The following is a 24180-nucleotide window of genomic DNA, read 5'->3' as shown; positions in this document are numbered from 1 at the left end:
CACCAAGTTCTGTTTCCAATGATTGGAAAAAAAGAAAGAAAAATTAGCTTTCAAAATATACAGTGAAATGTGTCATTTGCATCAAATCAAATGAATGACAATTCTGCTGGGGGCAGCCTGCAAGTGTCGCCATGCTTCTGGTGGCAACATAGCGTGCCCACAACTCACGAACCCTTACTATATGTTTTTGGACTGTGAGAGGACACTGGCGCACCTGGAGGAAACCCATGTGGTCACAGAGAGAACATACAAACTGCTTACTGGTAGCGGCTTGAATTGAACTCTGATTGGTAATTGCTGGCCCTGTAAGGTGATGAGCTAACTGCTGTGCTACTGTGCCTCCCTCTATGCTACCACTGGCACTTAATAGCGGAAAACTGCAAACATTGTTGGTCATTACCAACAAAAGCCATCCAAAAAAAAAAATGGGAGGTGCATCCAACTGCAGCTCCTGACAAACCGCGTTAGGGAACTGGAGCAGGAGCTGGATGACCTGCAGATCATTCGGGAGAATGAGGAGATTATAGATTGTAGCTACAGGGAGGTAGTTACGCCAAAGGAGCAGAGGACAGGAAATTGGGTCACTGTCAGGCGAGGGAAGAGCAAAGGGCAGGCAGAGCAGGGTTCCCCTGTGGCCATTCACCTCAACAACAAGTATACAGCATTGGATACTGTTGGGGGGGGATGACTTACCTGGGACTAGCTGAAGTAGCCGGATCTCTGGCACTGAGTCTGGCTCTGCAGTGCAGAAGGGAGGGGGGAGAAAGAGGAGAGCGGTAGTGATAGGGGACTCGATAGTTAGAGGTGCAGATAGAAGGTTCTATGGTCGTGACAGAGAATCCAGGATGGTTTGTTGCCTCCCAGGTGCCAGGCTCAAGGATGTCTCTGATCGATTGCATGACATTCTGAAGTGGGAGGGTGATCAGCCAGATGTCGTGGTGCACATCGGTACCAATGACATAGCAAGGAAGAGTGAGGAGGTCCTGGACGGTGAGTATAGAGAGCTTGGTAGAAAGTTGAAAAGCAGGACCTCAAGGGTGGTAATCTCAGGATTGCTACCTGTGCTAGGTGCCAGTGAGGGTAGGAATAGGATGCTCTGGAGGAGGAACAAGTTGCTGAGGAACTGGTGTAGGGGGCAGGGTTTCAGATTTCAGGATCATTGGGACCTCTTCTGGGGCAGGTGGGACCTGTACAAGAGAGACGGGTTACACTTGAACCACAGGGGGACCAATATCCTTTCAGGGAGGTTTGTTAGTGCTACTGGGGAGGCTTTAAACTAGATTTGCAGGGGGATGGGAACCAGAGTGCCAGAGCTGACAGTGTGGCTGGGGTGAAAATAAATGATGTTGAAAGTTTAGGCAAATCCGCTGATAGAAAGGTTGTGAGTGGTGGTAAAAATCTTCTGAGGTGTATATATTTCAATGCTAGGAGGGGAAGGCGGATGAGTTGAGGGCGTGGATTGACACACGGAATTATGATGTTGTAGCAATTAGTGAAACTTGGCTACAGGAGGGGCAGGACTGGCAGCTTAATATTCCAGGGTTCCGATGTTTCAGATGTGATCGAGGCAGAGGAATGAAAGGTGGGGGAGTAGCATTGTTTGTTAGGGAAAATATTACAGCAGTGCTCAGGCAGGACAGATTAGAGGGCTTGTCTACTCAGTCCTTATGGGTGGAGCTGAGAAACAGGAAAGGTATGGCCACATTAGTGGGATTGTATTACAGACCACCCAATAGTCAACGAGACTTGGAAGAGCAAATCTGCAGAGAGATAGCAGGCAACTGCAGGAAACATAAAGTTGTGGTGGTAGGGGATTTTAATTTTCCATACATTGATTGGGACTCCCATACTGTTAGGGGTCTAGATGGTTTAGAGTTTGTAAAATCTGTTCAGGAAAGTTTTCTAAATATAGAGGGACCAACTAGAAGGGATGCAATATTGGATCTCCTGTTAGGAAACGAATTAGGGCAAGTGACAGAAGTCTGTGTAGGGGAGCACTTTGGTTTCAGTGATCATAACACCATTAGTTTCAATTTGATCATGGACAAGGATAGATCTGGTCCTAGGGTTGAGGCTCTGAACTGGAAGAAGGCCAAATTTGAAGAAATGAGAAAGGATCTAAAAAGCGTGGATTGGGACAGGTTGTTCTCTGGCAAAGATGTGATTGGTAGGTGGGAAGCCTTCAAAGGGGAAATTTTGAGAGTGCAGAGTTTGTATGTTCCTGTCAGGATTAAAGGCAAATTGAATAGGAATAAGGAACCTTGGTTCTCAAGGGATATTGCAACTCTGATAAAGAAGAAGAGGGAATTGTATGAAATGTATAGGAAACAGGGGGTAAATCAGGTGCTTGAGGAGTATAAGAAGTGCAAGAAAATACTTAAGAAAGAAATCAGGAGGGCTAAAAGAAGACATGAGGTTGCCTTGGCAGACAAAGTGAAGGATAATCCAAAGAGCTTTTACAAGTATATTAAGAGCAAAAGGATTGTAAGGGTTAAAATTGGTCCTCTTGAAGATCAGAGTGGTCGGCTTTGTGCGGAACCAAAGGAAATGGGGGAGATCTTAAATAGGTTTTTTGCGTCTGTATTTACTAAGGAAGCTGGCATGAAATCTATGGAATTGAGGGAATCAAGTAGTGAGACCATGGAAACTGTACAGATTGAAAAGGAGGAGGTGCTTGCTGTCTTGAGGAAAATTAAAGTGGATAAATCCCAGGGACCTGACTGAGTGTTCCCTCGGACCTTGAAGGAGACTAGTGTTGAAATTGCGGGGGCCCTGGCAGAAATATTTAAAATGTCGCTGTCTACGGGTGAAGTGCCGGAGGATTGGAGAGTGGCTCATGTTGTTCCATTGTTTAAAAAAGGATCGAAAAGTAATCCGGGAAATTATAGGCCGGTGAGTTTAATGTCAGTAGTAGGTAAGTTATTGGAGGGAGTACTAAGAGACAGAATCTACAAGCATTTGGATAGACAGGGGCTTATTAGGGAGAGTCAACATGGCTTTGTGCGTGGTAGTTCATGTTTGACCAATCTATTAGAGTTTTTCGAGGAGGTTACCAGGAAAGTGGATGAAGGGAAGGCAGTGGATATTGTCTACATGGACTTCAGTAAGGCCTTTGACAAGCTCCCGCATGGGAGGTTAGTTAGGAAAACTCAGTCGCTAGGTATACATGGAGAGGTGGTAAATTGGATTAGACATTGGCTCGATGGAAGAAGCCAGAGAGTGGTGGTAGAGAATTGCTTCTCTGAGTGGAGGCCTGTGACTAGTGGTGCGCCACAGGGATCAGTGCTGGGTCCATTGTTATTTGTCATCTATATCAATGATCTGGATGATAATGTGGTAAATTGGATCAGCAAGTTTGCTGATGATACAAAGATTGGAGGTGTAGTAGACAGTGAGGAAGGTTTTCAGAGCCTGCAGAGGGACTTGGACCATCTGGAAAAATGGGCTGAAAAATGGCAGATGGAGTTTAATACTGACAAGTGTGAGGTATTGCACGTTGGAAGGACAAACCAATGTAGAACATACAGGGTTAATGGTAAGGCACTGAGGAGTGCAGTGGAACAGAGGGATCTGGGAATACAGATACAAAATTTCCTAAAAGTGGCGTCACAGGTAGATAGGGTCGTAAAGAGAGCTTTTGGTACATTGGCCTTTATTAATCGAAGTATTGAGTATAAGAGCTGGAATGTTATGATGAGGTTGTATAAGGCATTGGTGAGGCCAAATCTGGAGTATTGTGTTCAGTTTTGGTCACCAAATTACAGGAAGGATATAAATAAGGTTGAAAGAGTGCAGAGAAGGTTTACAAGGATGTTGCTGGGACTTGAGAAACTCAGTTACAGAGAAAGGTTGAATAGGTTAGGACTTTATTCCCTGGAGCGTAGAAGAATGAGGGGAGATTTGATAGAGGTATATAAAATTATGATGGGTATAGATAGAGTGAATGCAAGCAGGCTTTTTCCACTGAGGCAAGGGGAGAAAAAAAACAGAGGACATGGGTTAAGGGTAAGGGGGGAAAAGTTTAAAGGGAACATTAGTGGGGGCTTCTTCACACAGAGAGTGGTGGGAATATGGAATGAGCTGCCAGACGAGGTGGTAAATGCAGGTTCTTTTTTAACATTTAAGAATAAATTGGACAGATACATGGATGGGAGGTGTATGGAGGGATATGGTCCGTGTGCAGGTCAGTGGGACTAGGCAGAAAATGGTTCAGCACAGCCAAGAAGGGCCAAAGGGCCTGTTTCTGTGCTGTAGTTTCTATGGTTCTATGGTTCTATGGTTCTATGAGAGTAGTATTTAGTAATTAAGTTAAATCTAGAAAGTTAACAGTTAACTGAAATACATTGTGTAAATTCTGTTCAGTTCTATTAGAAAAGTGTAGAAGACCAAGGATAAAGGCAGAGTTTCAACCTGATAATTTCTATCTGATTCTGCTTCTAACACTATCATTTCCATCACACAGCTTTCTTACATCCAACCTTTGCAATAAAGATGCTGGAAATACTCAGCATATAGAGAAAAAAAAGAACTGGGAAATCTTAATATCAATCATCCTTTAATTTGTATAGACAAGTGGAAAGAATAAATGGAATATCTTGACAGGGTGGAAACAAAGAGTAATTAAAAGATACGAGATGTCGCCAGAGCGGGGTGACTCGTTGCAAGCTGAATCTACATATCTACTCATACTTCTATTATAATCTTCCTTGCCTTTAAATCTAAATTCTCTATCTCTAACAATCTACCTCAATGCACTGTGCACTAAATTGATCTGTATAAACCAGTTTGCAAGACAGGCTATTCACTATATCTCAATACCAGTGACAATAACAAAGCAATTCCAGTTCCATTTCTAAGTAATTGTGATGCTGGCCAGCTGATGCTGACAGGGTGTGAAGACAGTTGATCACAATAGGTCTACCTGTAGGAAATATAAGTAGAAGGAAATGAATAAGATCAGAGGAGAGATTAGAAAATATTGTTGGAGTTGTGAGCTGCTACTGGAACCTGAAATAAAAGAGTTCCAAAAAAATATTCAGCAGATCAAGAAATGATTGTGGAGATTAATAAGATGGCTCATCAGAATTTTACAAATTCCTTTTAAACACACTGAAGTCCCCTTCCTCATATTCCTTTTAAAATCGCCTGCCTTTCTTCCCACACTCCCTTTAAACTCACTGCACTCGGATTCCAGTACCCCTTTTAAACACACATGTTTCCCAAGCTTAATGTTTAGCCTACATTGAAAGAAAAGAAGATACAAGCAAAATAGGCAGAAGTTCAGCTTTGCCCCTATTTGATATTTGCTGAAAATGTTAATAACTGCAGAGAAAAAAGCAAAAGAGAAACCAATTAAGGATTAAAACAAAACAGAATATGAATAAAATAGCCAGTAGTTCAAGTCAGCACCTGTGGACAGAAAAGCATAGAAAAACATTTTAGATTGATGACCTTTCATCGGAACTGGAAACAAGTAAAAAAAGAGGTAAACAAGTAAAGAGGTAACAAGTTTCGATCTAATAGGATGTGAAAAGGAAAAGAGGGAAGATAAAGACTAAAACAAAAAGAAAGACCATATAAAGCATAAAGGAATGGGACGTGAAAAGTAAAGAAAGGTAGGGCCTTCAGGAAATGAAAATTGCAAAAGCAGGATCTCATTACTAACATATGCTGTTCCATAAAAAGGGGAACTAAGGTTGAGTCCAGAAAGTTAATGTTTAGTTGAAAGATATTGTTTGTGAAGTTTCTATTAGAAACATGTAGCAGACCAAGAAAAGAAACAGAGTGGCTCACATTTGAAATCTGACCACTTAGAATGAGAAGTTTACACCATCTGTATCTCTTCTACATCTTTGGTATTCTATGTGACTGCACTAAGTTTCTGACTATGGGTTCAATTCCACCACTGGCTCTTAAGGAGTTGGTAAGTTTATATTCCAAAGGTGTATGAGTTAGTAGATTAACTGGTTACGTGTAATTGGGCAACGTGGAATCGTTGGGTTGAAAAAACCTGTCACTATGCTGTATCTCTAAATAAATAAATCTAAACATCCATCTTTGCAACAAAGATACAGGAAATACTCAACATGTAGAGAAATAAACAGAGTTATCATCAGAATTGGGAAGCTTAGAAATCAAATACCCTTAAAATACAGAAAACAGGTGAAAGAAAAACAAACAGAATGTCTTGATAGAGTGAAAACCAAGAGAGATAGAATAATACAAGTAATGGTAATGCTGGCTGAGACCGAGCGTAAAGGGGTATTGATCAAACTGATCGATCTGTAGGAAATGTAAGTCAAAGGAAATGACTGAGATCAGAGGAGGGAGATAAAAATTAACACTGGAGCTGTGAGATACTGTTGCTGTGGGAAATCTGAAATAAATGTGTGCCAAAAATACTCAGCAGATCAACAAATGATTCAGAGAGATAAACAAAAGTAATATTACAGATAGAAGCAACACACACAAAATGCTGGAGGAACTCAGCAGCTCAGGCAGCATCAATGGAAATAAATAAATGACATTTCGGGCCGAGATCCTTCTTCAGGACTGAGAAGGAAGGGGAAAGATGCCAGAATAAAAAGGGGCGGGGGGAGGGAAGGAAGTTAGCTGGAAGGTAAAAGGTAAAAAGTAAAAGGAAGGTAAAAAGAAACACCAGGTTGGTGAGAAAGGCCAGACTAGAGAAAGGGGAGAGGACAGTGGACAATAGGAGAAAGGGGAAAAGGAGGGGACCTGGGGGAAGCAATAGGTAGATGAGAAGAGGTAAAAGGTCAGAATGCGGAATAGAGGTCCTCCACTCTAAGGGTGGCCCTCATCTTGGCACAAGAGGAGGCCATGGACCGACATATCGGAATGGGAATGGGAATCGGAATTAAAATGTTTGGCCACTGGGATGTCCCGTTTGCAGTGAGTGGTGCGGAGGTGCTCAACAAAGCAGTCCCCCAATTTACGACAGGTCTCACCTGTGTAGAGGAGGCCTGAATGGACGTGAGGGAGAAGGTGTATGAGCAAGTAGTGTCACGTTGGACGGAGGAAACGAATGAGGTCCTCCATGACTGCTTTGAATCGGTGGACTGGTTAGTATTCAAGGATTCGGCAGCTAACCTCGATGAGTATGCCTCAGCTGTCATGGATTTTATTTGGAAATGCACAGAGGACTGTGTGTCTCGCAAGACGATCCGGGTATTCCCTAACCGGAAACCTTGGATGAATTATGAGGTCAAGTCCCTTTTAAAGGCTAGAGCTGCGGCTTTTAGGTCCGGGGATACCAGTCGCTACACGGAATCCAGGCGTGAATTCTGGAAAGCCATTAAGGGCGCCAAGAGGCAATATCGAGCAAAGTTGGAAGCCCAGGCTAACCAGGGAGATGCCAGTAGACTATGGCAGGGTCTAAATGAGATCACTGGGCGCAAAGAAAATGCTGGGAATATCGATAACTGTGGCGCTTCTCTTCCTGATGAACTTAATATATTCTACACAAGATTCGAACAGAAGAGGAGCATCTTGCTCCCTCCAGATGAACTGGACCTGGTGGCATCGAGATTCATCATCACCGAGGAGGACGTTAGAAGGGCCTTCCTGAAGATAAATCCAAGGAAGGCGATGGGCTCAGATAGCGTCCCAGGACGGGTTCTCCGGGTCTGTGCAAGCAAGCTAGCTGGAATGTTTGCTGACATCTTCAACTGCTCCTTGCTTCAGTCTAGGCAACGATAATCCCAGTGCCGAAGAAAAGCAAGGTGGCATGCCTGAATAACTATCGACCTGTGGCTCTGATATCAATTGCTATGAAGTGCTTCGAGAGATTGGTTATGGCACACATCAACCACAGCCTACCGGTCAACCTCGATGCTTTGCAATTCGCCTACCGGAGCAACAGGTCAACGGCAGAGGCCATCTCTCTGGCCCTACATTCCTCCTTAGAACACCTGGAGAATAAAGACGCATACGTAAGGCTCCTTTTCATTGACTACAGCTCTGCCTTTAATACCATCATTTCAAATAAACTGATTCCTAAGCTCCAGAACCTGGGCCTTAACACTCAGATCTGCAGCTGGATCTTCAACTTCCTCACAGACAGGACCCAGGCTGTAAAAATAGGGCACAAGCTCTCCTCTACAATCACTCTGAGCACCGGTGCCCCATAAGGCTGTGTACTCAGGCCCCTGCTGCACTCACTGTACACCCATGATTGTGTAGCCAAGTTTCCATCAAACTCAATATATAAGCTTGCTGATGACACAACAATTGTAGGCCGTATCTCGGGTAATGACGAGTTTGAGTACAGAGAGGAAATTAAGAACCTGGTGGCATGGTGCGAAGACAATAATTTATCCCTCAACGTCAGCAAGACGAAGGAATTGGTTGCTGACTTCAGAAGGAGTAGCGGACCGCATGACCCAATTTACATCAGTGGTGCGCAAGTGGAACAGGTCAAAAGCTTTAAGTTCCTCGGGGTCAATATCACAAATGACCTGACTTGGTCCAACCAAGCAGAGTCCACTGCCAAGAAGGCCCACCAGCGCCTTTACTTCCTGAAAAAACTAAAGAGATTTGGCCTGTCCCCTAAAACCCTCACTAATTTTTATAGACGCACTGTAGAAAGCATTCTTCTAGGGTGCATCACAACCTGGTATGGAAGTTGTCCTGTCCAAGACCGAAAGAAGCCGCAGAAGATCATGAACACGGCACAGCACATCACACAAACCAATCTTCCATCCTTGGACTCACGTTACACCGCATGCTGTCGGAGCAGTGCTGCCAGGATAATCAAGGACACGACCCACCCAGCCAACACACTTTTCGTCCCTCTTCCCTCCAGCAGAAGGCTCAGGAGCTTGAAGACTTGTACGGCCAGATTTGGGAACAGCTTCTTTCCAACTGTGATAAGACTGCTGAACGGATCCTGACCCAGATCTGGGCTGTACCCTCCAAATATCCGGACCTGCCTCTCGGTTTTTTTGCACTACCTTACTTTCCATTTTTTATATTTTCTATTTATGATTTATAATTTAATTTTTTAATATTTACTAATTTTTACTATTTTTAATATTTAATATTTGTAATCCAGGGAGCGGGAAAAGCAGAATCAAATATCGCTGTGATGATTGTACATTCTAGTATCAATTGTTTGGCGACAATAAAGTATAAAGTATAAAGTGTAGCACTTAGACCATTTGCAGGGATAAGTGCTGGGAAGGAGATTAGTGGGGAAGGATGAATGGACAAGCGAGTTTTGGAGGGTGCAATCCCTGCAGAAAGTGAAGGGGTGGGGAGGAAAAGTGTTTAGTGGTAGGATCCTTTTGGAGATGGCAGAAGTTGTGGAGGATAACGTGTTGGATGAGTAGGCTGATAGGGTAGTAGATAAGGACAAGAGGAATTCAATCTTTATTAAGACAGCAGGAAGATGGGGTGAGTGTGGATGTACAGGAAATGGAGGAGATGCCAGTGAGGGCAGCATTAATAGTGGAGGGAGGGAATTCCCATTCTTTAAAGAAAGAGGACATCTCTGTTCCTGGGAACAGATGCAGCAGAGGTGGAGAAACTGAGAAAAGAGAATAGCATTTTTAAAGTAGGTAGGGTGGGAAGAGGTATAATGGAGACAACCATGCGAATCAGTAGGTTTATAAAAGATGTCGGTTGACCGTTTGTCTCCACAAATGGAAGTACAGAGATTGAGAATTGGGAGGATGGGTACAGATCTCAGGTGAATTTAAGGGGAGGATGTAAGCTAGAGGCGAAATTGATAAAATTAACTAACTCAGCATGGGTGCATGAAGCAGTGCCAATGCAGTTGTCAATGTAGCAGAGGAAGATTCAGAGATCAAAACTAGGGAAGGCATCGAGCCTGGACTGTTCTGTGTAGCCAATGAACCAGTGAACAAGCAGGCATAGCTGGAGCCCATGCGAGTGCTTATGGCTACCCCTCTAGTTTGGAAAAAGTGGGAGAAGCTGATGGAAAATTTTCTCAGGGTGAGGACCAATTCTGTCAGACGGAGGAGCATTGTGGTGGAGGGGGATTGGTTGGTTTTTTTGTCAAGAAAGAAGTGGAGAGCTTTGAGGCCTTCATGATGGGGGATAAAGGTGTATAGGGACTGAACATCATGGTGAAGATGAGGCAATCAGGGCCAAGGAATTGAAAGATACTGAGGAGATCAAGGGATTGAAAAGTGTCATGGATGTAGGTGGGAAGGGGCTGAACCAAGGGGTATAGAATGGAATTAAGATATGAGAACATGAGTTCAGTGGGGCAGGAGCAGGCAGAGACAATGGACCTACCCGGACAATCAAGTTTGTGCATTTTGGGTAGGAGGTAGAAGTGAGATCCACACCAGCCATGACACTGAGTTTTCTTCCATTGCCTCCATCTCCGAGCCCACTTCTTTGTCGAGAATTCCACACCCTGCGCTGATGATGGGGTAAGGCAACTATGAGATTGGTGGCAGTGGATGGGAGTTCTCCAGAGTGGATGAGTTCAGTCATGGTGTCAGAAGTAGTTTTCTGATGGTCTAGAGTGGAGTCCTCTTCGAGGGGTAGGTATGAGGAGGTGTCTGAGAGTTGCCACCTGGCCTCAGCAAGGTAGAGGTCAGTGTGACACACTACAGTAGTACCCCCTTTGTCTGCAGGTTTGGTGGTAAGTCTGGAATTGGTGTGCAGAGAGTGGAGGGCAGTGCGTTCAGATGGGGTAAGGTTCGAGGAGCTGAGGAGAGAGGAGTGCTGAAGTCGAGATGGTTGATGTCTCATCAGCAATTTGAGATGAAAAGATCCAGGGCAGGCAGAGTACCAGAGCAGGGTGTCTAAGAAGCAGAGGAAAGTTGAAGATGGGAGAAGCGGTCATCAGCGAGTGGTGTGGAATCCTTGCAACAAGAAGTTGGCTTGGAGATGGAGGCAATGGAAGACAGCTCGTGTCATGGCGGGTGTGGAACTCATTGAGGTGCAGGTAAAGGGGACAAAGGTGAAGCCCTTACTGAGGACAGAACCTTCTGCCTCAGAGAGGGAAATGTCAGAGGGAATGGTGAAGACATGGCAAGGACTAGAGATGGGATAAGAGGGAGGAAGAGAGTCAGTGATACCAGAGGAGAGAGGAGGGTTGGGGTGTTCAGGGAAGGTGGGGTGGGGGAAGACGGAGGTTTTAAGGACCTGGGAGCTGATGGTGGGGGCTGATAGAAGACTGCTCAACAGAACAGATACAAACTGGAAAAGCCATTTATTTGAAAACGCTGAATTCCATGTTGAGATCTGAGGGATACTAAATGCCCTTGTAATATCATCTATTTCTCATAATGCTTAAGTCCAGCTGCCAAATAAATGCATCCTTTTGACTTACAAGCTTAACTGTTGCAAGTCTTGTCACAAACAAGAGAAAATCTGCAGATGCTGGAAATCCAAGCAGCACACATAAAATGCTGAGTTCCTCCAGAATTTCGTGTGTATTGTTTGTTGCAAGTTTTCTTGGATGGCCTGACACCTACCATTCCCCATTAATGTTTAAGTTCACACCAGGTCACATACTGCCAACACTTCCTGTTCAATATATTTTCATCAATACCAGCATAAATCTCTACAACCTTCTCCAGATGATATCCTTCCAGAACACTACTGCATAACTCTGGCCTGTAATGCATTTTACATTTAAGTCACTCCACTCTTGATAACTGTGTCTTCATTTGTTGATGTCCTTAGCGCTGGAAACCTTTTTCTAATAGCATCCTTTCCTTCACCTACATATTCGCTAAGATCAGTTTGAAATCTATCTCTGACTAACTTTTTTATCATTTTTTTCTGAATTTTGCAGTGAGGCATGGACAGTGTGGGCTAAAGTGCCTGTTCCTGTGCTATACTGTTCTGAAACAAGAAGAAATTAATATCAACTGAAATCATGTGACAAACCCCAGCATACTTTCCTATATTTAAATTGGTATGCAAATACAAATATTTATTGTCAATGTAACTGCTAAGAATTTGTGACAGATGCAGAAAAAAGTATCTGAACAGTACAAGGCTGGGATATTCATGCATGAATGAGTGCTGCCCTCATCTGGCAACTATTAGTATTCTTATAAAAATAATTTAAATTTAAAGTCACATTCAATCATATTACCATAAGACATAGGAGCAGAATTAAGCCATTTAGCTATCAAGTCTGCTCTGTGATTCAATCACGGCTGATCTGTTATCCCTCTCAACCTCCTTCTCCCGTCTTCTCCCCATAACCTTTGGCGCCCTTACTAATGAAGAACCTATCAACCTCCATTTTAAATATACCAATGACTTGGCCTACCCAGCTGCCTGTGACAATGAATTTCCTCTACTGGGAGAGTCTAGGATCAAAGGGCACCACCCTCAGAGTAGAAGGATGTCCCTTTAGAACAGAGATGAAGAGGAATTTCTTTAGCCAGAGGGTGGTGAATTTATTCCTTAGATACAGGACTCAAAACTGCTCACAATAATCCATGCAGTCTAACCATTGCCTTACAAAGCCTCAGCTTTACACCACAAACGAGAGAAAATCATTTGAGAGAAAATCTGCAGCTGCTGAAAATCTAATCAACTCATACAAAATGCTGGAGGAACTCAGCAGGCCAGGCAACATCTGTGGAAAAGAGTACAGTCAATGTTTTGGGCCAAGAACCTTCATCAGGACCCAAATGTCAACTGTACTCTTTTCCATAGATGCTGCCTGGCCTGGGGAGTTCCTCTAGCATTTTGTGTGTGTTGCTCTGCATTATATCTTTGCTTTTTGAGTACTCTCGAAATAAATGCTAACATTATATTTGCCTTCCTTACCACCAACTAAACCTGCAAGTTAAGCTTTAGGGAATCCTGCACAAGGACTTCTATGTCCCTTTGTACCTCTGATTTCTGAGTTTGTTTCTCATTTGGAAAATCGTTTATGCTTTTACTCTTTCTACCAAAGTTCATGACCATACACTTTCCAACATTTTATTCCATCTGCAGGGGGGCAGGTGAGCTCTGGGCCTGACGTCCTGCTCACCCAGGGAAAGTGAACATCACCTCACCTTTCCCGGTGTAGTGATCGCCGCGTGGTCACTACCCGGTCTGCTAGGCAGGAGGCCACTGCAAATGGCTTCTCCTACATTACTGCATCTGTAGCAACACCTTCTCGTCAGTGCCCCCATTTTCACCAAGCTTGCTACGTTATGGCGCGACTGAGTGTCCAGCGGTTAAACTGGATGGGTAGGCTGGGCTCATTAGCCTTGGTTTGCAGCCAGCTTAAGAGAAGGACAACTCTGAATCCAAACCCAGGCAGGTGGGGCTCATTAGCCTTGTCAGGTCATCCACGTAGGAGAAGGACACTCCGACGTAAATCCTATGACCCGAGGACCTCGCTGTCACCGTCCCAGCTTGCTAGGCTATGGCAGATGAACCCCAGCTGTAAAAGGTGGGGCGAGTACCGCGCACACTGCACTCCACCTAAAATACCATTGCACAGGCCGAAGGGCATGCCCACATCTACAACCATCCTCCCCGACCACTCTCCTGTGGCCAGGCCTGCCTGTCCCGTATTGGCCTCGTCAGCCATCAGTGAGCCTGCAGAGAATGTGGGCAGCCCCCTTCCTAAACCTTCGTTTGCGAAGCCAAGCCATGATCCCATCTGCCACTTCTTTTGTCCATTCTCCTAATCTGTTTAAGTCCTTCTGCAGACTCCATGCTTCATCAACACCACCTGCCCCTCCACCTATCCTTGTATTATCAACAAACTTGGCCACAAAACCATCAATTCTGTCATCCAAATCACTGGCATATAATGTGAAAAGTAGTGGTTCTAATACTAACCCCTATGAAACACCACTAGTCATGAGAAGCCACCAGAAAAGGCCCCCTTTATTCCCACTCCATGACCCCACCAGTCAGCCAATCCATCTTATGCTAGCATCTTACCTGTAATAACAAATTCAGCTTCCTTGAAGCCCGATGGAGGTACAGCATTCTGAATGTTCACCTCTTTCCAAGTGAAAATATCTACATCTCAACCCCGTATTCTGCACTCACTGGTTATAAAATCCTCAGTCAGGAGAAACATCCCCTCTGTACCTAGCCTACAAATCCCTTGAATGATTTTGTAGAAGTTAGTAGAGTTTTGTTGAGATTTCCTCTTAGTATGTAGAAGAAGAAGAAGAAAGCCCTTAACTCCCAATGGAGTCATCCGGACACCATCTTTTTTGACGGTGTTTTTTAAGCAGGCATTCTTATTTTTATGAGGCCGAGTTGCCAGCTCGATGCTCAGCCCAGCACGGATGGAAAGCATGCAAGGGAGCCAGCTGGATTTGAACTTGGGAGCCTTCGCTCCGAAGTCGGCACTGATGCAATTACGCCACCAGCTAGCTCTTAGTATGTACTTTGATAATAAATTTACTTTGAACTTTGAAGTTAATCTTCTAAACTCTAAAGAATACAGTCCCAGTCTACTAAATCTTTCACCAAATGGAAAACTGTCAACCCTGAAAGCTATTGAACCTTTTCAATAGACATTATTAAACTCTAATGTGTGCATGCGCTGGTCGTGCATGCAGCCTGGTACAGCCGTTCTGATCAATATTCTTACTTTCTTCTTCTTACTTTTTAACTTACGTTATTTTTTGTATTTTTTTTTCACGGTAACCCGTCGAAGCTGCACCCTCTCTAACATGCTGGTAGAGAGAGTTTTATTTGGGTTTTTAGCGCTGGAAATAGTTACATCCTAACACGCGGGACAGAAGCAAGGTCACATTGTGTATTCCAGGGACCAGCTGTTCGCGCTAATGCCGGCCAGTTTAGCGTCAGAGCGGCGGACACCTCTGCTGAAATCTGGAAGAAAACACACAGCGGATGCAGAGGGGGATCACAAAGTCAAGGAAAGAGGACCAGGTCGAGACAACAGAGACTTATGGAGAAGAGGAGTTCGGTGGGTAATTAAATGGACGAGTTCACGGCGCTAGCCAGGCGTCAGAGAACATTTCGGGAGTGCAGTGTTATGTGTTTCACTGGGGACATACCCAATTAAAACTTCTCCATGGACGGCTTCTAGACCGTTCTGGCTGACCGGAAGTGCACTGAGAGCGGTAAGCATAAAGGAGTTGGGTGCTTACTGTTCTGGTTAACAACGGATGGTGCAATCCGGGTCATATTACGATCGAGGAACATGTTTGTAGACCGGATATTGAGCTTTTTACTGTTGGACTTCGGCCACATTCCACTGAGATACAACACTGGGCGGCACAGGAGGTCGTTCCTGCCTGTGGGCATCGAACTGGCAGCTCCTCCCGTGGAAGGTCAGACACCCTGAGCCAATAGACTGGTCCTGGACTTATTTTCCATCTGGCATAGTTTGCATTTTGTTGTTTGATTGTTTGTGGTTTTTGTATTGCTATATTTACGCTCTATTCTTGGTTGGTGCGGCTGTAACGAAACCCAATTTCCCTCGGGATCAATAAAGTATATCGATCTATTTATCTGGTGAACATTTGCTGCACTCCCTCTATGGTCAGTACCTACTTTATTCACTAAGGAGACCAAACCCACTCACAATTTCATGACAAGGACTAACCGAAGTCATAAGTAACTGCAATATTCTTTACTCTTGAACTCAAATCCTTTTGTAATAAAAGCCAATATACTATTTCCTCCTAACTGCTTGTGCTACCTTCATTTTGGCTTTCAATGACTTATGTACAAGGACATCAACATTTTCCAATCTGTCACTGTCCAAAAAAACTCTGCTCTTTTGTTTGGTGCACAAAAATAAATGACCTAATATTTTTCAATATTATGTTCCATCTGCCATGTTCTTACACACTCATTTATCTTGACTACATTCTCTTTGTATCCTCCTTATTATCCTTAATGCAATCTGGCATATGACATTGGCAAACATGGAAATAAGGCACTTGATTCTCTCAGCCAAATTGTTGATATAGACTATGACTAGTCAGAACCTAAGCTGTGTGGTCTCCCACTAGACATAGCCAGTCAACTTGTCGAAACCAGACACAAAATGCTGGAACATGGAGCAACAAAAAGCATGCCAGAGGAAGTCAGAGTGTCAAGCAGCATCCATGGGGTAAAAAGGAGTTGTCACCATTTGTCACGTGACTGGCAACAATGAATATCAATTGAGTCAGGTTTTATGAAAACAAACAAACATTTATTAAACTCTGCTCAAAAATAGTGAAATGTATTTAAAGGACTAACTTAACTGGAAGTTAACTACTATACGGCAACTCTGGAACAGTTCTTAAAAGGGAAAATGTGAAAACGGTTCTTAAAGTGGTAACTTCGAACACAGTTCTTAGAATGGTGAATTTGAAAGTCCAAGAGATTTATACAGTCAATTAGGAGAGACTTTCCTGAAGTAAAGAATTCCTCGAAGACGTGACGCTACTGCTGATCCCAGCCGGAACCTGCCTTATCTGCAGGATTCACAACGATGGAAATAAAACGGTTTAAAGGAACTGACCTTTTCCTCTGGAGAATAGACACTGCACAACCTTTCCTACTTTAGCAGAGGTTATCTCATGCAGGTCCCTGTTTCTTGAATGAAGATTCAATAAAGGTCGATCTTCTCCAAAACCGCCAAATGATATCAGCTTTACTCGACTCTGCAAATTCCTGTACTTTGGTAAGGTCTTCACTCTCCAATGCTACTTACAATAGAAAGTAGAACTCCACTTTAAAACGAAACTGCGTCATAAGACGAATATGCAGCATAACAGAGTATCTGATGAACTAAACTTAAAACTCAACTGGAAAAACTAACTGCGTCACACCAGGGGTCTCCCCTTATATACCTGGTGAGAACATGTCATCACGCGACCTCACATCGGCAGGAAAATTACATCATGTGATCTCCACAAGACCATTACATCATCCTCATAAGACAGTCACAAGGTATGTAACAACATTTCAGATTGGGACCCTGAATCAAGCTAGAAACACTACACCAGTCCTGATGCAAACTCGAGGAAATCTGCAGATGCTGGAATTTCAAGCAACACACATAAAAGTTGCTGGTGAATGCAGCAGGCCAGACAGCATCTTTAGGAAGAGGTACAGTCGATGTTTCGGGCTGAGACCCTTCGTCAGGACCAGTTTTGATGCAGTGACTGTCCTGAAACAAGAATTCATTTCCACCACAGATGCTGCTCATCTGAGTTCCTCCAGCAGATCGAATGTTGATCCAAGTTGTGATAGACTTGTGTATCTGCCTTCGAAGCTTTCTCAGTTCTCAGTTTCCATGTATCTCCATTCTACATACTCTAACCCTGTTAAACAAACCTCATAGATCCAACTTGATCAAAGCTTTCTAAATTCAGAATATACTACATCCACTTGAGCAATTATGAAAAATATGGCTTACAGAGTAGGACTGTCAGTTCAATGTTTATAGTTACAGGGTTTGTCAGATGAAATAGAGAGGTAGAAAAAAGCAAGGGAAGAATGGCTATCCTGGTTCATGAAATGTTATAGCTGTGAAAAAGGCTGTTATGTTAGAAGAAGCATCAAATGAAACCAAATAGGTTGAGAAAAAGTGTAAAATGGATGCACTGTTGAGAAAATCATAGTTGTCCAAATATTTAAAGGAAAATTGATGAGCAAGTTTGCAAGCAAATATCCAACAATTGCAGAAATACAGGGGAAGTAATAGTCAGGACAATCTGGAAGAGTGTGGGGTAATATTAATTACATGCCACTGCTGAGGCTTCTGTCGGCTAAGTTGACCATGAATATTGCGTCCTAGCTGTCTAGATATGCAGAGCCTGGGCAGTACAATATGGAGAACAAGCTGTAGCCCATATAGCTAACTCCCCCTTGCTGCACATCTGATCAACCCAAAATAACAGCAGAGACCAATACAGTTTGGTACCAGCAGCTTTGCAAGAGTTGCCAGTCAACATTGAACACAATGTAGATCTGTCCAGCTCCAGATTTTTCCCTCACGGTTTACTCTCAAAGCCTTCCCCATGAGTGGGTATAGCTACAAGAGAGCTGAAGTTTGAGATCAGTGTTTTCCTTCTCCTAGATGAGTTGCCAACCACGGCTGACGAGCCTCATCTACCCCAAAACAACTGCTTTTAAAATGCCAGTAACCCACTTTTGTCCCTTCTCCTGTCAATAGAAAAGGTTATATGAATCACTGAAATATTAACTAGATACAACAAGCATAAATGGCATCAGAGCACAGAATTCCTAAGCTATATTCGAGAAAGTCAAACAGGAAAAAAGGCAATTCTAGATTCAAAACTAAAACAGAAAATTGCTGGAAGCATTTAACAATCAAGTAACATCCATGAGGAGGAAAGGAAAGTCAATGTTTCAGGTCAAGGACTCTACATCATAATTGGAAAATTGAGAAAACAAATGCATCTTAACTTGCAGAGAGGAGAAGGGTAGGGTGATGGTAGTGGGTGGGGAAGAGAGAGTTCATCTGCAACAAGCTTCAGAAAAAGGCTGGCCAAGAAACAATTACTTAAAAACAATGACATGAAGGATAAAAAGAGAAAAAAGATATAAATCAAAACAGGAAGTTACAGCCACATTACTCGAGAGAGAGAAAATTGGTGGTTACCTGCAATTGACAATTTCAGTCTTCAGTTGTAAGGCTTCAGTGTGCCCAAATGGAAAATGTGATATTGGTTCTCAAACTTAAACTAGACATTGTTAGAGAAATGAAAGAGACTGAAGATAAAAAGATCAGAGAAGGACTGGAATGGGTAAGCAGAAATTCAGTAAATCAGTCAACCAATCTTCACATGTTTCTTCAGGGTCGAGGAATCCACATTGTAAGCACAAAGTACAATACACCACATTGAAGTGAATATCAGTCAATTGCTAATTCACCTAGAAGGACCGCTTGGTGGGAAAAGTTAAAAGGGCTGATGTTGCATCTCCTGTGATTGCATGGAAAGTGTTCAAAGTGGGAAGCAATTGATGAAAATGGAACAGTAGATCAGGGTCACAGAGGGAAGAGTCCCTTTGGAATGCTGAAAAAAGAAGGGAAGATACATCTAAGGGCAGAATCCAATTAAGAGTGTAAGATGGTATGAAGGATGATTCGCTGAATATAGGGGCCTGTTGGATTCCCTTTCAATATGTTTCCACAAAGCAACGGGCAGGCCTGGCAGGACAGGACAGTTTAGAATCTTATGAATTATAAGAACCATGGTAGGTAGGATACATCAAAACAGAAAAATGAAAGTTAGAGATCAAGAAATGAATACTGCAAGAAGTCAAGAAGAATATGAAGTGTATGGATGAAAGTAAAAGGGATTTTTATAAAACATCAAAAAGGCAAAAGAAGGATTTAAATATAAAGTCAAAGAAGATTCAATGATAACTTATGAGCACATTTGAGTGCAGCAACAACTAGGGAAATAATATAGCCTGTTAGGAACCTCTATGTATTTGTGGAAGTAGAGGATGTGGATAAGATACTTATTGAATACTTTGCAGTCGTCTTTACAGTAGAGAGGGATAATGCTTGTATTATAGGTAAGGAGGAAGTTTAGCATTTTTGAAAGTGAGTAAAGCATCAGATGGTGATGACCTATATCCCAGGCTATTAAAAATAAAGAAAGAAATGTGCAGAGACTATGAAAGTCATGTTTCAATCCTCCATGTCTATACTAGTAAGTGGAAATTGGAATTGGTTTGTTGTTGTCTCTAAGATACAGTGAAAATCTTTTCTTGCATACTGTTCATACAGATCAGACGATTGCACAGTGCATTAAGTTAGAACAATGTAAAACATTGACGATGCAGAATAAAGTGTGACAGCTACAGAGAAAATGCAGTACAGGTAAACAAATAAGATGCAAGATCATAACAAGGTAGATTGTGAGGTCAAGAGCCTTATCATACAAGAGAACTAGTTAATAGCCTTATAACAGCTGGGTAGAAGCTGTCAAGCCTGATGACACGTGCTTTTAGAATTTTGTATCTTCTGCCCTTTGGGAGAAAGGAGAAGAGAGAATGTGCGGGGTGGGTGGGTACCTGGATTATGTTGGTTGCTTTACTGAGACAGCAAGAAGTATAGACAGAGTCCATGGAAAGGAGGCTGGTTTGAATGATGTGCTGAGAGGGATTTATGCACAAGTCTATTCATTTTCTTGTGGTCATTTACAGAGCAGTTGTCATACCAAAACATTATGCATCCAGACAGGATGTTTTCTGTGGTGTATTGACAAAATTGGTATAAGGGTCGACAGGGACATGCCAAATTTCTTTTGCCTCTTGAGGAAATAGAGATGTTAGTGATCTCTCTAGGTTGTGGCACCCATGCAGTTGGACCAGAGCAGGCCATTGATGATATTCACTCCTAGAAACCTTAAACTCTCAACCTTCTCAACTTCAACACCATTGATATAGACAAGAGCATATGCACCGCCTCCCTTCCAGAACGCAATGACCAGCTATTTTATTTTGTTGAGATTGAGGGAAAGGTTATTGTATTAATACAAGGTAACCAAGCTCTCTATCACCTTCCTTAGCCTAACATCATTATTTGAGATATGGCCCACTATGGTGGTATCATCTGCAAACTTGTAGATTGAATTAAAATAGAATCTGGACACATAGTCATGAGTGTTTAGAGAGTAGAGTAGGGAGCTGAGGGCACAGCTTTGTGGAGGACCCGTGTTTAGAATAATCTTGGCAGAGGTATTGTTGCTTATTCTTTCTGATATTGATCAGGAAGTCAAGGATCCGGTCCTGGAGGAGGCTTGACTCCCAGGATCTGGAGTCTGATGATGAGTTTGTTTGGAATTATAGTGTTGGAACTGTAGACAATACATAAAAATCTGACTTAGGTGCCTTTAGTTGAGATTGGAGGACAGACAATTGTTTGAAATGGGAGGAAAGGATAAACCAATTAATTCTGGACAAGGTTAGTTTTACTTCAGTGATGGTCTTAATTATGAGAGTCAATATATTGTAAATCTTCTTTTAAAAAGATATAGATGAATCAAGAATAGTCAATATGGATTTCTTTTAAGAAAAGTCATGTCTAACTAAACTGAAATTTTTGAGGAGTTACCATAAAAGGTCAATGATGGCAGTGCTTTTAATGTACTTGACATAGATTTCAATCAGATGTCAAACTGGACAAAAAAAAAGTAAAAACATGTGGGATCCAAGGGAAAGCAGTAAACTAGATTCAAAATTAGAGCCAGAATTGGTTCAGTGGCAGACAGTAGAGGGCAATAACTGATGGGTATTTTTGTGGCTGGAGAACTAATATCTGTGGGGTTTCACACGGCTCAGCACTCAATCTCATGTTTTCTGTTGTTAATGCTTTTGGCTTACAGATGAAGTTTGCAGTTGTCACAAAAACTGGGCACGTGGTTGGCAAGGAGATAAAAAGATATAGAACGGGGGTTCACAACCTTCTTTATGTCAATACCATTCAGCAAAAGATCCATGGATCCCAGGTTGGTAACCCCTGATATAGAAGGTCAAGGCAATTGGTCAGAAAGTGGATAATGGAAATGAATTCAGAAAAATGTAAGATTTGGAAATGTAAAATTTGGATCGTTACTTTGAACTTCTAAAATGGAGAAGGTAACCAAGCAAAAGGACAGGATTCTAGAACCTCTCAAGCAACTGATCTATCTGGTCCTGTGAATTTCTTTGGTAAATAATGTCCCCCATCTCCTCCCCTTTTTAGCTCCTACTACTGTCCTCTGCAGCTTATTTTCTTTCCTTTAGTACTATATCCTTTATATGTCTCCACCTAAGGGTTCATTAATTCCACGGAGCCGCAGGATTCATCAAATCCTTGCAGGGTGTATAGTGTATTCATGGTACATAACTGCTACATTAACATAGGATGTAATAGAGTCATTATTTATCAGTTTACAGCCTATGGAACTGAAGCGAAAGCAAAGCAATCTCAACCCATTTGGTTCCTAATGGTTAACAAAATACCCAATTTTTCATTGCCTCCTTTCTCATCAGCATTGGCATTACTGTGCATGGTGTTGGACAGTATTCACTTTTTAGGTCCAAGCTCTTTCTTTAGTCATACCATATCAATACATATATCTTGGTCTCAATGGATAAGCTGCACATATTATTGATTAGGATCAGCATGGCCAAACTATTATACTTCAGTTTAACTTGTACAAATAAAAATGACTTACTGATAGAATTTGGTCACCTCTTTGCAGCTCTCCACTAAGGTCTGCAGGTCCACCTGTCAGGATGAATGAGATAAATATCCCTTCACCATCTTCACCCCCAACGATGTTAAAGCCTAATCCACAGGATCCTCTGTGCAACACAAATTTTCTGGGCTCCCTGCAGAGACAAGAAGTAATATCCAAATCATGGCTCTGAAAGCTTATTTTCAACCCCTTTATCTCATAACTCTTCTTTTGCTAAAATCTTTGATGGATAGCTTCGGCAGTCACACTTAATTGAACTAAAGAACCAATCAATCCATTATCAAATTCTGGATAAATTCTGGACTGAGAGGGACAGATCGAGGGAGGACAGAATTGCTTTTCATTATCATGAATTTGTTCAGGTGGGAAAAGTGTTGAGGTTGCTGCACTTAATGCTGCAGCTAGGAACAAAAGATAGAAGTTTTATTCACAAAACTCAACTCTGAAATGCACTGCACACTTATTAACTTAAAAGCTCCACAAAAAATTAAAGATCACACATTTGATGATGCAATGGATAAGTTAGAATGTTACTCTATCTTACAGCCATTTGACATAGCAGAAAAGTATGAATTCTGAACAACTGGAAATAGAAGCATGAGTGCAAATTTATATCTCATGGGGAAAGAATCATCAAGATAATGTAACCCAGCAAGATAAACTGTATTCCTGAAGTAGGTCAATGAACATACTCTGAGAGGTGAACCAGCATGGATAGGAATTTCAAAGATGTAAGATCCTACTCAGGGAAAGTAAAGACAAAGCAATTGAAGCAATGACTCATGTTAAAGTACACAAATTATGATTGCTAAAAAGTTAAGCTTGTAAGATTAGTGATCAAGCATCAGGCATGGAACTGAAGCACCATTTAACTAATTCAAGTCTACAGTCCAAAGAGGTATTTAGTATGCAAAGGAAATAAAGTCAGAAATATCCATGTTGTCAAGATCGTCAACAACAAGAGATGAAGCAAAAGATACTGAAGTGATGTCAGGTGATGAATCTATTCTGCAACTGAACACAATCAATTTCCAGCGTGCTGATATGGAGGAAATACATATTGATGTATTTGGCCTCAATGAAAAAAAAGGTGCTGAATTTTTTGAAAGTCGTTGAAACTGCATTCATCTAGAACAGCACTGAATTAAGTCATTCAACCAATCATTTTCCCCCTCCTCCTTCTTCTGTGAATTCCAGATTTCATTCACCTTCTATCCAGATGCTTCATGGCTTGATATGGTAACTGCTCTGCCTGTCTTCACAATAAACTGAAGGGAGTTGTGAACACAACTCTGCACATTACTGAAACTAGTACATTACCGAAACTTCATGGACATCTAGCTACTCTTCTTGCTGCTCCATTAAATCATCCAATATAATTAAAGGTCCATTCACCCCAGACATTCTCTCTTTTCCCATCAGACAGAAGATACAAAAGCCTGAAATCACATACAACAAGGCTCAAGGACAGATTCTAGCAAGATGTTATAATACTATACAAGAAGAAGGACTCTTGACTTCCCAATCTACCTTGTTATGGACTTGCACTCTATTGTCTACCTCCTCTGCACTTTCTCCCACATTAAGCCATGCTAGCTCCCCCTAATCAGGCCATGGCTTTCCAAATGTTCATAAATCCTATCCCAAAGAGTTCTCTCCTGTAACATCCCTACCACTGATGTAAGACTCACCAGTCTATAATTAGCAGGATAATCCCTACTTCCCTTCTTGAATAATGGAACAACATCAGCTACCTGTCAGTCCTCCAAGACTCTAGCTAAAGAGGGAACAAAGATATTGGTCAAGGGCCTCAGCAATTTTATTCTTTGTCTCCTTCAGTAACCTCTCCCAATATCCCATCAAGTCCTAGGAACTTATCCACTTTGATGCTCTTTAAGAGACCCAACACTACATCTTCCTTTACCTCAAAATGTCCGAGCATATTAATATACTCAACACTGATCTCCTATCCTTGATGTCCTTCTCCTTGGTAAATACAGATATAAAGAATTCATTAAGG

At 42.3% G+C, this 24180-nt stretch overlaps 1 protein-coding gene across 4 annotated transcripts in view; it reads right to left on the bottom strand.

Annotated features, from left to right (window-relative positions):
• dlg2 (discs, large homolog 2 (Drosophila)) overlaps positions 1 to 24180 on the bottom strand; it is an 841994-nt gene that overhangs the window by 342874 nt on the left and 474940 nt on the right. For all 4 annotated transcript variants that reach the window (XM_063053945.1, XM_063053946.1, XM_063053947.1 and 1 more), the window contains one exon: positions 22137 to 22293. In XM_063053945.1, the coding sequence (XP_062910015.1) occupies positions 22137 to 22293 (157 nt within the window). The remainder of the gene's footprint in view (positions 1 to 22136; positions 22294 to 24180) is intronic.

Source organism: Mobula hypostoma, chromosome 7 (genome assembly GCF_963921235.1).
Source record: "Mobula hypostoma chromosome 7, sMobHyp1.1, whole genome shotgun sequence".
Classification (NCBI taxonomy): Eukaryota; Metazoa; Chordata; class Chondrichthyes; order Myliobatiformes; family Myliobatidae; genus Mobula; species Mobula hypostoma.
This window is presented reverse-complemented; position numbering and strand designations above follow the sequence as displayed.